Source organism: Osmerus mordax, chromosome 5 (assembly GCF_038355195.1).
Source record: "Osmerus mordax isolate fOsmMor3 chromosome 5, fOsmMor3.pri, whole genome shotgun sequence".
Classification (NCBI taxonomy): Eukaryota; Metazoa; Chordata; class Actinopteri; order Osmeriformes; family Osmeridae; genus Osmerus; species Osmerus mordax.
Window position 1 is genome coordinate 9,294,094 of NC_090054.1, and position 14,869 is coordinate 9,308,962.

The window sequence follows — 14,869 nt, forward strand, 5'->3', positions numbered from 1 at the left end:
GATTGCTGTTTTTGTGTTTCTTCCCATTGATCAGTATAAACTAATTTATCCAATGAGCTCTTAATCCTTGAAGATCTGAAGGAGAATATTAAGTTATTTGTCTCAGTTGCCTTCTGTGCTGTCCTATTTGAATGCTTGTTGCCTGCTAGGTCTTGGAATACCAATGTATGAATTCTCACTGACGTCATTAATGCACAGGTCCTTTCCGGTCTATCACAGGTTGACACAAGTATGAGGGCTTCTAGCCCCAAGACCGGGTGAGGCACTGCTTTTTTGGCATGCAGCAAATGCCTTTATGTGGTGGTTCGCTCACTTAATTTTGTCCAAACATGGAACAGCACCTAAAACAACGTTTCACGAAGAACTTCACGTCCTTGGGGCCTGAACAATATACCGGCCGATTTTCCACTTATACATTGCCCAGTTCTCGAGTTAATTGAGCCACACATAGACAAACACACAGACAGACACAATTATAGTTAGCTAGTGCATAGTGCCCGTGATGCAGTCATAGATTAAGATGTCAGTGAAACACACAGAGATTAGTCGAACTATAGAAAATGCATAATGCCCATGATAAAATGGGTGGCACAAACACAGATTCCTGGAATTATAGATGGGGCACATTGCCTGCGATTATGTCAGTGACACACAGATTTCTGGAAATATAAGGTGCATTCGACATGGACTGACTTCATGCAGCGCTGCAGCCGGCTGCAGGCGGCTGACTTGAAATTCTGGTTAGACTTTTTATCCGACTTGAGACGGCGCCGAGGTTAAGTCACTGTGACGTAGCCATCAAAGTACCGTGAGATCGATTCTAGAACTGCAGGCTGTGTAGCCCATAGACATATATACATGTATATATAGGTGCATTCGACATGGACTGCGGCTGCATGAAACGACCGGCAAGAGTAGCCGCTTGCAGTCGGGGAGGAGTTGAAAACGGCTCTGTAAAGTCGGACATTCCAGCTTCTCGTGTTTGCTGCGTTGACGTCAGTCATGGCCGATCAAGCGCTGTTTGCTTACTTTACTTTATTTATAATTAAACTTAGTCTTTCCGTTAGTGAAGAGGCGGACTTTTAATTCAATTAAACTGTTTTGTCAGGATTTGAGCGTTGGCGAAATTGAAGGTGTCAGAATAATTACAAAACACGCGTCAAAGTTGTAGTGTGTGAGTCTGGCCAATAATGAAATAGCTGTGTCGTCATTTGAACCCGTGCAGTTGCTCTTGAGAAAATGCGCTCGGCTACACAGCTATGGCGTGAAATTAGTGCCAGGAGAGCGAGCTCTGTAAAAACGATTTGTAACTTGCAAAAAAGATTTGTGTCTCTGTAGAAAATGATTCGTGTACTTGCAAAAAAAAAGTTTTGTGTCTCCGTAGAAGAAGGCAAGATTTGTGTACTTGCATAAAAGATTTGTAACTTGCTAAAAATTGCTGCACATTGTCCAACTAAGGCTAGGTTTAATGACAGGTCGTCTAATTAAATATCCGAATACATATATACATTAAAAAACTATTCAACTTACTACGACTCTTATCCATTAATTTATACTGTTAAGAGTGAGCTAACCGAATAATCTTTAAATGTTGCATTAAAGATACATGCCCATGGATGCTTGCCCGGGAGTCAGGTGTCTGAGCGGTGAGGGAATCGGGCTAGTAATCCGAAGGTTGCCAGTTCGATTCCCGGTCATGCCAACTGACGTTGTGTCCTTGGGCAAGACACTTCACCCTACTTGCTTCGGGGGAATGTCCCTGTACTTACTGTAAATCGCTCTGGATAAGAGCTTCTGCTAAAGGACTAAATGTAAATGGATATTTTGAACTACTTACCAAACTAGAGAGGATACAATTTCTGGGGAAATTGTAGGGTGTGCTTGCTTGCGTCGGTTGCACAGGGGTCTGTATATTTTATATAAAAATGCATCGGGCCTACTTATTATTTATAAAGATTACATAGATTTAAAAGCATCTTTTTTTTGCTGCTCATTTACAACTCAAAATATGAGTGAAGTGTAGAATGAAATATGATGTCTTCTCATTTCCCCTGCAAGAGGCAGCTGACAGGCTGAATCAAAACGAATACATTTGGCAGACCGGTGTACAAATGGACCTAATCTCTATGACTTAAACGTCCTTTTAAGTTGTCCCTTCTCGTGATATTTTCAGGCATTTAGACTACTCATATTGCATTCATTCATTAATAAAGAACCCCCTTTTAAGATTATTCTACGACTTTACCGGCAGAAGATAGAATCGCGATTCAAACAGTACCATCTGCTAACTGAAAATATGCCCCCAAAAACGTAAATAAGCTTGACATTTATTTAGTGGAAAATAGCTCATTCATAAAAAGCTCACTGGTAGCGATCATTGTCAGTAACAACTCAAAATGCGATATAGCCCTGTGTGGAGAAGCTGCCCCGGTAAATTCTACTACTACAGTACAGTACTAGACTACTGCTGTGTTCGTCTTGATAGCGATTGCGTTGGTTGAATTCGATTAAACGTTCCGTTGTACGGTTTAGGCTGAAATTAATTATTTTCATGAACAGATTGACAAAGTTTAGGCTGTGGCAATGAAGTTCAGGTTAGTAGTCAGATAGTTTCCCTACTGAAAGACTTTTGAGTAAGGGGAGTGCCGAACATGTTCTGTTGCCGTTTGACTTAAACAGCTGAGGAGTTGTTGTTAGCTACTCACACTAGTGTCTCGGGTACAGTAGGCTACAGCGTTGCAGTGAGCTACACTGGTTTGAAACCACAGGTAATGGTAATTTCACCAACAAATCGTTTTCTAATGTCAGAATAAATCCTACAACGAAAATGTATATGTGAGGAATGTTTATTTTAACGATTGAAAACAGATAACGCTACATCATAGACCACTGTAGTATGTGTTGCCCGGGAAACACAGGCTAATGTCATGATGCTAATACTTCAGTGAAATAGTAGACTACTGTTTCCGAAAGTAGATGTACTTCCTTAATAATATCAGCTTATATTGTACATTACACATCACAATTGTGTGTCATATCACAAAGTAAAATGAGTAAATAGTTATCACCCTGGCCTCTTTGCTTGTGGCGTTTCTGCAGCTGCCTTGCAGTAAAGCTATAGTTAGCCTAGCTATCCCCCAAGTTAACAGATGTGAAACGAATGTTCTGGCAAAGGTAGTCACGCGTGTTTTCGTGACGTTAGTGACGCAGTGACGTTAGTAACGTCAGTGACTGTGGCTAGCAAATTAGCCACCGTTAGCTTCACTTTTCGCCACAAAAACTTAACTTACGCTTAAACCATGCAACGGAACGTAAATTCCAATAGAAGCAACTCAATCGCTACCAAGACGAAACTTTTGACACCTACGTTGTCTATGTAGGCCAAGTATTTACTGAGTTTTAGGGGGGCAAAAAGAAATAAAAATAATAATAATAATAATATATATGTGAGAGAACAAAGGTTGTGCTCTCGCCGAAGGCTTGAGCACACCCAATGACTCGCCATTGAAATCATCAGCATTCTAGTTTTGTTCTTATTCGCTGACGTTCTTTGTGTGATAGACAGACGAAAATGTCCAATGATACTAGACACAGAAATGGCTATATTTGATTGGCTTAGATGGTTTTGGGAGCATTGTTCCCGCCTTCTTGTACGGAGACACAAAACCTTTTTTTACAAGTACACGAATCTTTTTCTTCTACGGAGACACAAAACTTTTTTTACAAGTACACAAATCTTTTTCTTCTACGAAGACACAAAACTTTTTTTTAAAAGTACACGAATCATTTTCTTCTACGGAGACACAAAACTTTTTTTTACAAGTACACAAATATTTTTCTTCTACGGAGACACAAAACTTTTTTTTACAAGTACACAAAGCTTTTTTGCAAGTTACAAATCTTTTTTGCAAGTACACAAATCTTGCCTTCTTCTACGGAGACACAAAACTTTTTTTGCAAGTACACGAATCATTTTCTACAGAGATACAAATCTTTTTTGCAAGTTACAAATCGTTTTTACAGAGCTCGCTCTCCTGGCACTAATTTCACACCATACACAGCTGGCAGTTCTCGAATCGATCTTACGGTACTTTGATGGCTACGTCACAGTGACCTAGCCTCGGCGCCGTCTCAAGTCGGACAAAAAGTCTAACCAGAATTCACTGTTTCAAGTCAGCCGTCAAGTCAGGTCATGTCGAACGCACCTTATGTCTATGGTGTAGCCGAGCGCATTTTCTCAAGAGCAACTGCACGGGTTCTAATGAGGACACAGCTATTTCATGATTGGCCAGACTCACACACGACAACTTTGACGCGTGTTTTGTAATTATTCTGACACCTTCAGTTTCGCCAACGCTCAAATCCGGACCAAACAGTTTAATTGAATTAAAAATGTGTTGAAGAAAGGGTTTTAGTCCGCCTCTTCACTAACGGAAAGATTAAGTTTATGAATAAAGTAAAGTAAGCAAACAGCGCTTGATCGGCCATGACTGACGTCAATGCAGCAACAGTTTGTGTCGGACTTCACAGAGCCGTTTTCAACTCCTCCCCGACTGCGAGCGGCTACTCTCGCCGGTCGTTTCATGCAGCCGTAGTCCATGTCGAACTCACCTATTGTCACGTGCCAGTGGAGGCACTGGCATGCATAGATATATATAAAGATTTATATATATCTGTCTGCTGGGTTGTACCACAAGCTACTGTCACGTACCACTCGCTCCACTGGCACGTACCACTCGCTACAGTACAGTACAGCTTCGGTTCTAACCGCTAATGTCCAAACCTTTGAATGCCTTTGTTAATCGCATTAGTTAATTAACGAAACTTAATTCACTGAAATTATCATACATACAAGGTTTAGATGGGGCAAGTAGTGTCTAAGTATGTGTTTTTAATATCTATATAAAACAGAGAATGCGTGTCGCAATCTTTTTAGAACAAGGAAATGATACGGATTATTCTATGATGGTCTATGACAAAATATTTAAATTGATTTTGCAATAGATAATCTTTCTGTCAGATTTGTGTATAGCCTACTTGATGATAGATAGAAATACGTTTTATATTTATTACTGTACATTGCTGCTTTGCACCGCGTATCAGGTGACTATCATCAGCTGATTGCCTGCAGACAAAACATGGCCGACCTGTCAGAAAACCAATGAGGAAAACGCTCTATTTAGCATAATCGATTTCACTTTCTAACATTTTTCGTTGCATATCCACCATAACTGTGAATACCTTATCTATTCAAAGTAAGTGTAACATCGCTGGGTGAGAAAGAAAGCTAGGTTTTGTTACTTAGAAACCTTGTTAGCTAGCTAACAGCTAGCAACGAACTATTCGATTTTAATTACAGACACGAACTTCCGTTGTTATGTCTGTTTGGGTGAACTAAGTAATCATGTAAAGAATCAGTTATCCGGTTGAGGGTGTGAAAATTAACTATTGTATTTGGCAATATTATGATCAATATAGAGTTCAGGTAGACTAGCTACCTAAAGCTTGCCAGCTATTGTTGTTGACATCTTGCCAGGGCTATAGCTTAACTAAAATGAATTGTTCAACGAAATAGCAAATTTGCTTGACAAGATAGGGACAGATAGCAACAGGTTGTTTAATTTCAGATGAGCGGGTTGCCCGACAGCAGTGCGTATGGCCCGAGTCAGAGCAACCCCATTGGGAAAGATGTGCAGATATGGGAGAGACCCTGGACACTTGACGAGATTCGACAAACAGGCGCAAATTGGTCACTTGCCGCCGATTCGGGGGTAAGTCACATATAAGATGTAGCAACTTGCGTATTTGCAATAGCCTAATCTTCATCTCGACCAAGGCAACACCACATTGTCACTAAGTGCATTGGTTACCTGTTTAGAAAATCAATGTGGTTTATTGGAAAGACATGGCCATGTCGCATTATTACAATGGATTTTAACTGTAGTTCCCCTTTACAGCTCTTCCTGTTCCTCCAAGAATTCTCTCAGAGAATGCTTTCAAAGACTCATGAAATAGAGAAACAGCTGGATGGACTTATCAGGGATACCAAGGCTACAGACTGCTGTCTGCACACTGTCTTCAACGATTTCCTTATGCTCTCCAATACACAGTTTATAGAGAATGTAGGTGATTTTGCACTGACATTTTCTGAAATACATCGTAACACAGAAGATAACCTGAGTTGTGTTTTTCTACAGAGGGTGTATGATGAAGAGGTGGAGGAGTCAGTCCCTAAGCCAGAGGTCCCAGAGAAGCAGCCTGAGCAGGTAAACATCCTTCTCAGTCCTTCCTTTTTCAATCTATTCATACAAAGCACAGCCTTCATGGCAGATTTTTGTTTTACTCAGGAAAAGACCCGTGAGCAGAAAGAGGCAGAGCTGATTCCTAAGATGCAGGAAGCAGTGAACTATGGGCTTAAGGTTCTGGATTCAGCCTTCGAGCAGCTTGACATCAAGGCCGGAAATTCAGACTCTGAGGACGAGGAGGCTACAGACAGAGTGGAACCTATACTGGAGCCAAAGGTGGGCCCTGGTGTAGAACCTTGAAGCTATTCCAGTAATGACAAAATACATCTTAAAAGGAGTGCTTGATTTCTGTCAGTCCAATTTTTTGTATCTCTACTGCCTCCTCATTTTTGCTGTTCTGAATACTTTTTCTTACTTCAAACATACAGTGTAAGGTATTTTCACTTGAATTGTGTAGCATTTGGAAGTTGGGGCTGAGTCTTGTAAGTTTGCATACAGGTCTCAACATAGGGTTTGAACAAGTATTGAGCTATGCAGTTCTGCCTCTCTCTTCTTTACTTTGTCTTCTTCAGGACCTGTATGTGGACAGGCCCTTGCCGTATCTGATAGGCTCTCAGCCCTTCATGGAGCAAGAGGATGTTGGACTTGGTGACCTCTCCAGTGAAGGTAAAGTGTACCATTATTGTTGTTTCAATCAGTTGTGTTAGCTTTCTTTTGTGTTTTTTGTGTCGAGTTTTCAATTTGTAAAAAAATAAAAAATTCTACCACCAGAAATGTCAATAGACAGTGATCGAGACAGTGTAATGGAAAGCGAGGATGGCAAAGAAGCCGATGTAAGTTTTGGTCATGGTGAAAGTATATTTTAGTAAACGTGACTGTATAGGGGTGTATTATAAGAGTAATCCACATAACGTTTATTGCAACAGCAATCAGATGAGGACTTTGATCAGGAGGATGGGGATCAGGGCAGCATTAAGAAGGTGAGGTTATTTTTTTAAACCTTTGGTCAAAGATCTGTGGTTTGTGACTCTCAAACCCAACCTACACCCAAAACACATTTTGATGTTTTGCCACAGAAAGCATCAATGATGAGCTTTGATGATGAGGAAGAAGAGGATGAGGATGGTGATTCTGACATATTTGGAGACTCAGACAAAGATGATAACGATGACGTAGAAAGAAAGGTTTGTTTGTGATGGCTTTTTGCCAAGTGTAACAATCACACACTGTATTTTAAGCATTTCATTGGACAGGTTTCTCTTTTAACCCAGAATAAAGTATTTGTATGGATTTACTAGTATATTCATTGCATTCAGAAGACAGGCTCATCGTCTTTCGCTGATGAGCTTGCTGCCCGAATCAAAGGGGAACCAGTCAGCAAGCCTGAAGAAGATCCTACAAGTAAGTCCACTCATCAGTGTTGGCTATTATTTAGCTCTTTTATCCTCAGTTTGCGTTTGTTATGATGAGATTCTGTGCTACAGTTTAGACCATAGCACATCCCATCAATGCATGCACATGAATGTATTCTTTCTTCCATGTCATGGTTCTGAAGCTTTGTCATCTGCATCTAAGAAGAAGAGTAAAGGGAAGACTGAGCCAAAACCAGCCAAAGTACCGGGTAGGACTAGAACCATCCCATTCACACAAATACTTCACATACCTACCCATGACATTTTTCTTTTTTAATAGAAAAGAACATAACTCATCGTTTCTCAGATTTTATTATGAATAATCTAGAGATGGGTGAGAAATTCCCTTTGTAACTGTGTTTGCAGATTTTCAACACCTCATCCGTTTGTCTGCCTTTTTTACAGCAGTTGACAATGACAGTAACCAGCTGTTCGAGCCGCCCAAGATGGAGGACGAGGACTTTTCTCCGTTTGGAGGGAAAAGTGGCCTTTTCAGTGGGGGGAAGGGGCTGTTTGATGATGATGATGATGATGAAGAGGTAGGTTGATCTTTTCATACATCTCTCAAATAACACCTATTACATCTGAAAACAACCATTAGGAACTTAGTAAGTGTTTACATTGTTACATGTTTTGTTTGTACAGGGTGATCTGTTCTCTGATGCACCAAAACATCTTGTAGCTGAAGAGAAGACAAAGAGCACTGGCCAGACCTCAGGTAACAACCAGCATCGATCACATTTAAGTCAAGTGGAAAGTAAGATGCTAGTTGCATGTAGTTGGGTTGAACTTAAAATAAAAATAAAAATTTTAAATGTTTGTTGGCCAGAACCTCCCACGCCTTTGAAGAATAAAGTGCCATTGAGTGTTGTTGCAATATTCCCAGGTACCAGAAAATGCTGGAAGGACAGCAGAATAGCTAGATGATATACTGTATTAAATATAAGAATATTAAGAACAAATACATACAGATGATTTTTTCGTTCTGTTTACTTTCTTTATAGACAAGACCCTGTTTGGCTTGCGTAATGATGCTGATTCGGTAAGGAGCAAAGAGAATGGCAGTCCAGTGAAATCCAAGACACAGACAGCCCCCAAACAGGCCTCCACTGGGGTTGTGGGAGGGCTGTTTGACGATGATGAGGATGACAACTTCTTCAATAGTAAAAGCCTGAAAAAGTCCAGCTCTGGTAAGTATGTCACTTCCTTCACTAGTCCCTTGTCACAGCAACGTAGGCTAAATCCAAACTTGGGATTCATCTGGCTCACTGTCTTCTCATAGCTGGACAGGTGAAAGCCAAAGTAAAGAAGACTGTGGATCTCTTTGGGGGAGATGATGAAGAGGGGGATATCTTTAGTGAGAGCTCCAGAGCCCCCCCACCCCTGCACAGCAATAAGGAGGTGGTTGATGAGAAAGGGAAACAAACAGCTTCAGAGAAGAAGGTAACGAGGCTGCTAGCCATCACCTGTGTGGCTACCTTGACCAAGTTGTAGTGATGAACGAATGCTGTTTCTTATTGTTGTTTGTGTTTAGATGCCAGCAGGGGCCATCTCCATGTTTGGCCCTGGCACAAAGAGTCTGCTCACTGAGGGTCTGAGGAAACGTTGTCCTTCCACCAGTGAGGAGTCTGAGAAATCTGAAGAGGTTTGTTCATATCTGATTTGGTTTCTTGTCTCTTGGTTCTCTTGCTTCCCCTCTTTTCACCTCTGACATGTTTTCCATTCATTACCGATTTTATTTTACTTGTTACAGAACGGTCCTTCTTCAGATATTAAGATAGCCCCTGCCAAACCAACTGAGAAACCCCAGACCTTGGGTCTCTTCTCTGATGACGAAGACGCACAGGTATGGTTTATTTTTTTCTGATAAAATGAAGTCTCACAAGTTATTAAACTATTTAGAAGGGGTCATACCCAAACAACCAATTAATGATTTAATAACTCACATGATGCGTATTTTCACTTAAGCAGTGTCACTTTTTTTTTCTTTTTTGTTTGTAGGTATTTCCCACCATCCCTAAGTGTCAGTCCAAGCTTGAAACTACATCCAAGATCAAAGAAAACAATTCCCCTCTGTCCCTATTCAACGATGAGGAGGAGGAGGAGGAAGAGGTCAGGAAATGTTCACAGAAAGCTGCTTTATACAGTCAGAGACACATCTTATAATACTATCTTTATTTCATCACACAGGATCTGTTTGCATCTGCTGAAAAGTCTAAATCAAAGCAGGCCAAAGCCACCACATCCCAAGGCAAGAAGCCCCTTTCCAGCTCCCTCTTCAGTGACGACGAGGTAACCGTAATCCCTTGAGGCCATCTATCCATCTTAAACTGTACCATCTAATGGACCACTCAAACACATGATTGCCAGGTGTGTGCTGTCACTTCACTGACGTGTGTGTGTGTGTGTGCTATTGCTTTGTGTCAGGACCAGTGGATGAGAGACAAAACCATTGTGGGTGCACCTGAGGCTAAACTTGGAGAGATGAAGCCTAGTGTTAGCGCCCCATCCAGTCTCCCTGGTGTCAAAGGATCCCAGAAAAGCAGCCTCTTTGACGATAACAACGATGACCTTTTTGGTGCTGTTAAGGAGACAAGGTGCTCACAGTTCCATCAAGCTGTTATTGTCCAACACCTGTGCAACACTGTGCAACTGTAACATCTAATGATTGCACACATCTGTTAAATGCTTTGTTTTGTCATAATTGTTGTTTTTTTTTTGTAAAAAAAAAATATATATATACAGTCAAAAGAAGCCACAGAGAGTATCTCTCCTATTTCAAGACGAGGATGAGGATGTTGACGATAAAGGATCTTTATTTGGTTCCAAACCAGCTGTCAACAACAACACTCCATCACCTGTTGATAAAGTACAGCAGTTTCTGTTCATTTTAGTTATGTGACCTGATTTTTTGTGTTTTTAATGATTTCTAACCCTAACCTCACCACTCTTCTCTCTGTACCATGTGCTCAGCCGCAGGCCTCTGTTGTGGCTTCCGAGGTCCCCTCCCTCTTAGACTCAGAGAAAGTGACAACTCCCCAGGAGGGGAGGTTTCCAGGGGAGAAGAGGGTAGCAACAGAGAAGAAACCTGACGTGCAGTCCTCCTTGTTACCACCAGAGGCTAGTGAGGCTAAGAAGAAGCCCATAGGGGCTGTGAGTCTGTTTGGGGGGATTGATGTACTTGCCAAAAAAGCGAACAAGAGCCCATTGGACGAGCTTGATGGTGAGGATGACTTTCTGTCTAAGGACAGCCGTGTGGAAAAGGAGAAGGGAGAAAAGGAGGAGCAGGACATTAAAGCCAAAAACAAAACACTAAGTCTTTTTGATGAGGAAGATGATGATTGGACTGCCCCTATATCCATACCCAGTTCAAAACCAGATTCCCAAAACATACTAAAGGTTTGTGTTTTGTTATTCTAATATATATGTTCTTTTTTTACTCCTGCATCTCTTTCTTTTGTGATGTTAAGCTCCTGTGTGACTTGGAAGTGTGTGTAACTCCTGTTTGTGTACTTTTGTTAGGCTCCAGAAGAGCGACCTCACACCAAGAGCACAGGGGTGTTCCAGGATGAAGAGCTGCTGTTCAGTCAGACTCAACAGAAAGACAATGACCCTGATGTTGACCTGTTTGCGACACCGTCCAAAACTCTGGTGAGTCAAAATGATACAGTATGTACCAGAAATCTGTGCTTTTTTCTCACTTCCAAACCATAGTTGTAATAAGCCAACTTTGTTTAAAGTCAGTAGAGCATGGTGATGCTATATGTGCATTGTGTTATAGAGTGCCAAACCCAGCTCTTCAAAGTCATCAGCACCCACACTGTTTGTGGATGATGATGACGATGACCTCTTCAGCTCCAAAGCACCACCTCCGGTACAGAATCACACATGTACAAAAAATGTAGACAAGTACAATTTGATTGGACTTGGTTGATGAAGTGACACCCTCACAGCAGCCATGTGCAACCAGTATTAACAATGTGACAATGTATTTAACCTTAATTCACAGAAGGTTTCAGATAAGCCTAGGAAACCCACACAAGAAGAGTCAACTTCCAAACCTGTTGCCACAGTAACAGTGCCAAACTCTGAGGTACTGCTCATTTACTGTATCACTCTTCTCACACAACAAAGACCACTAAGTAGCTTTTTAAGGTCCAAATAGAATGTTCTCTTACTTGAGAACTCAAAGATGAGGATATACTGTGTGTTTGTCCATTTGCTATTGGTGTTAGAGTGTAGTTATATCTGTACACCTTTTACAATTCATATTCAGAGTTTCTGAACTGTAATGCCAAATGATTATAGCTGAGTTTATTTTCTGAACTTTTTGTCACCCAACCACACAGAAGCCTGCTACAAGCCCTGTAAAGGCTAAAGAACCTTCATCACAAATTGGAAAAATTCAAGTAATTTTTCATGTACTTGATGCTACACCTTCTTTACGCTGTGGGGGGGGGGGGGGGGGCTGCGACCGTGTAGAAATAGAAATGACATGCCGTCATGTAAATAAGATAAATAACATAACACTGGCTTTTTTTTTTCTTTCTGTCCCCTTCAACTGCTGAATGCTACTTGAAAGCTGACATTTATTTTTTTCCTAAATTAAAGTGTCTGATCGTCCTTTGTTCCAGCTGCACTGTGTGTTTTACATTTCATCACTTTTCAAACCATCTGTATTCTTGGGTTCTCCTATGTATCTCTGGCATGTGCAAAAATCAGCTATTGATCATTTTTGTGTGTAGCAAGATTGTACTTGCTAGTTCTTTGCCTCAGACAGCTTTCCTCCATTTTATCCATAGAAATGTATGATTACTAAGGAATTCATTAGTTGCTACCCCATCATCTGTTCTCCAGTTAGAGAGTGCGAATATGTGACCAAGACTGACATTTATCATCCATACAGACCAACCTGCTCATCAATCCTGCAACACTCCTCCCTGGTGCTGTTCCCCATATTCCTGGGGGGGTCAGTGCACTCCCCAGATTGGTGCCTGCTGCTTCTTTGGGGGGACTCAGCCACAGCCCTAGTCCCAGCCTGATAACCAGATCTAGCCATAGCCCTGTCCTCACTCCGGGGGGGGGGGCCCAGGCAGCCACTGGTGAAGGGGTGAGCTTTGACAGCCCTGCCCAGGTCACCACATTGCAGAGTGCAAACAAGGTAGGTCATGGTTCGGTTTTACACTTTTCTCATCTTAGAAAAGTCCTTGCTGTCTAACCAGTCTCTGTCTGTAGGGACGTACCAAAGGCTCCGTCCGCCGTCGACCCCAGTCCAGAGCAGCGAGGCAGCAGTCAGCTCAGAACTCCATAGATCAAGAAGTAGAGAACCAGGAAAGCTCTGGGCCAAACCCTGTCCATCCCAGGCCAGCTCTACCCAACTCATCCCGGCTGACGCCAGACCAGTCTAGTCCAACACTACCTAGTCCAACTAACACACAGCCGACCACTGCCCTGCCCTTCCAACCCCCACTCATAGATGTTAGCACTAGACCCTCGGTCCTCACATTGCCTGTGTCTACTAACTCTCAGAAGACAGAATCTGCCAAGAGCATAAGCAAGCCTGAAGTGCTGCCCTCTCCAGATGAGAATGACCTTTTTGGCTCTGATGGCCTGTTTGGGTCCATACCAGCCCCTAAGTTAACAACCCCCTCCATCAAATCTGAAACAACAACTACAGAGGATCTGGCCGGCAGCAGTGTGGCTGTAAGGAAGGGGAAAGGGAAGGATACAGCTCCCTCCATCTTTGATGATCACAGTGACAACCTATTTCAGAAGGTCAAGCCAAGGTCAGCTCAGAAAGCCACAGCTTCGTCGTTCCTTGTGAAAGATGATGATGAAGAGGATATCTTTGGGTTTGGGAAGGGGTCCACCCCCACAGCTGCCCTTAACTCGAGCGCAAACTTGACCAAGAAGGACATTTTCCAGGTATGCTCATTAGTATTGTTCAATATTGTGTGTGTGTGTGTGTGTGTGTTTCATAGGTCTTATTGTTTAAATATGTTTCCTTGGTCTGCCTTCTCTTTTTTCCAGGATCAAATGGAGCCTTTACCCCAAACTAATAAGAAACACACTGACATATCTTTGAATGCCAGCTTGTTTGATGACAATATAGACATTTTTGCTGATTTGACCTTAACTTCGAAACCAAAAGAGAAGCCATCCAAAAAGAAAGTGGAAACAAAATCGATATTTGGCGATGACATGGGTGAGTGTAACAGTATCAATCAAATGGTACCTATTTGATGACTTTGTTTTCAGAATTAAATTACATTTTATTTATTTAGCAGATGCTTGTATCCAGAATGACATACAAATAGTGCACATAGAAAGTACAACAGAAGATCATGGATCGGGGTGCATTCATTTATGAAAATATATTTCTTTTTAATCATGTAACTGACTAATGTTTTATGTATTTGGTAAAGATGACATCTTCTCATCGTGTGCCGCAAAACCAGTGGCAAAGACTTCAGTTAAATCTAAGAAAACCCCTCCCGCACCAGACACCAGTGCAGCAGAGGATTCAACAGGCAACATATTTGACGATCCACTCAACGCCCTTGGTGGAACCTGAACTGTTTCAGTTTAACTTGTACAATTGTGTGGTAGATATGATGTTAAAATTTATGAGGAAGGGTAGGTAATTCTAGGATACCACTGCTTATAGATTATAAAAAATCTGGTTCATACCCTTGGTAGTTCAAAGAATATATTTTGATAAATTTCCAATGGCATTTACAAAAGTATTTCTTAACAGATCAAGTAACACTGATGAAATGCCGTTTGTCTTAATTTTTACTTGGTAGGTCTTCATAAGCATCTCCATAAGGTCTGCATAATTTAAAATCCATCTAAAGGATTTAATTGTTGGAGCCCACATTTTAGCTTTGCAGTCTCAATATTGTGTATTCCGTGCCATATCTCAATTGAGATCAATGTGTTTACTCGCTGTCCTAGTAAACTTGCAGCTGTTTTTGTTATTAATAATAAATTGTTCAATTTCTTAACTTTGCCTGTAAGTAATTAAATCGTTTTTTTGTTGGGTTTTTTTTACCAAAAAGAAAGATATTTTATTAAATAATGTGTTTGGTAATTTCAAATGCATTTTTATTTCATCAAAGGTGAAATAATGCAGCAGGAATACGGGAGCAGACAGCAGTTTTATGAGGCCCTTCATTATCTTTAAAATGTAGATGATTCTTTCCTTTTTCT

At 41.3% G+C, this 14,869-nt stretch overlaps 1 protein-coding gene across 1 annotated transcript; it reads left to right on the forward strand.

Annotated features, from left to right (window-relative positions):
• Positions 1–5,139: 5,139 nt before the first annotated feature.
• washc2c (WASH complex subunit 2C) lies at positions 5,140–14,664 on the forward strand. The gene is made up of 31 exons (XM_067236135.1): positions 5,140–5,255; positions 5,628–5,771; positions 5,958–6,122; positions 6,198–6,266; positions 6,348–6,521; positions 6,818–6,911; positions 7,017–7,078; positions 7,172–7,225; positions 7,322–7,429; positions 7,562–7,646; positions 7,801–7,866; positions 8,063–8,196; positions 8,303–8,375; positions 8,487–8,543; positions 8,662–8,847; positions 8,940–9,100; positions 9,192–9,302; positions 9,411–9,503; positions 9,659–9,769; positions 9,848–9,949; positions 10,085–10,254; positions 10,403–10,526; positions 10,631–11,056; positions 11,180–11,308; positions 11,439–11,531; positions 11,667–11,750; positions 12,007–12,066; positions 12,564–12,818; positions 12,893–13,582; positions 13,688–13,862; positions 14,083–14,664. Exons 2-31 carry the CDS (start codon positions 5,628–5,630, stop codon positions 14,229–14,231), a joined length of 4,404 nt encoding a protein of 1,467 aa, XP_067092236.1. The 5' UTR covers positions 5,140–5,255; the 3' UTR covers positions 14,232–14,664.
• Positions 14,665–14,869: the final 205 nt, after the last annotated feature.

Excerpts from the sequence above, each read along its gene's own strand:
- washc2c (XM_067236135.1), top strand. The coding sequence starts at position 5,628 with ATGAGCGGGTTGCCCGACAGCAGTGCGTATGGCCCGAGTCAGAGCAAC. Across the intron at positions 5,772-5,957 it reads CACTTGCCGCCGATTCGGGG|CTCTTCCTGTTCCTCCAAGA; the intron begins GTAAGTCACATA and ends TCCCCTTTACAG. Across the intron at positions 7,430-7,561 it reads ACGATGACGTAGAAAGAAAG|AAGACAGGCTCATCGTCTTT; the intron begins GTTTGTTTGTGA and ends CATTGCATTCAG.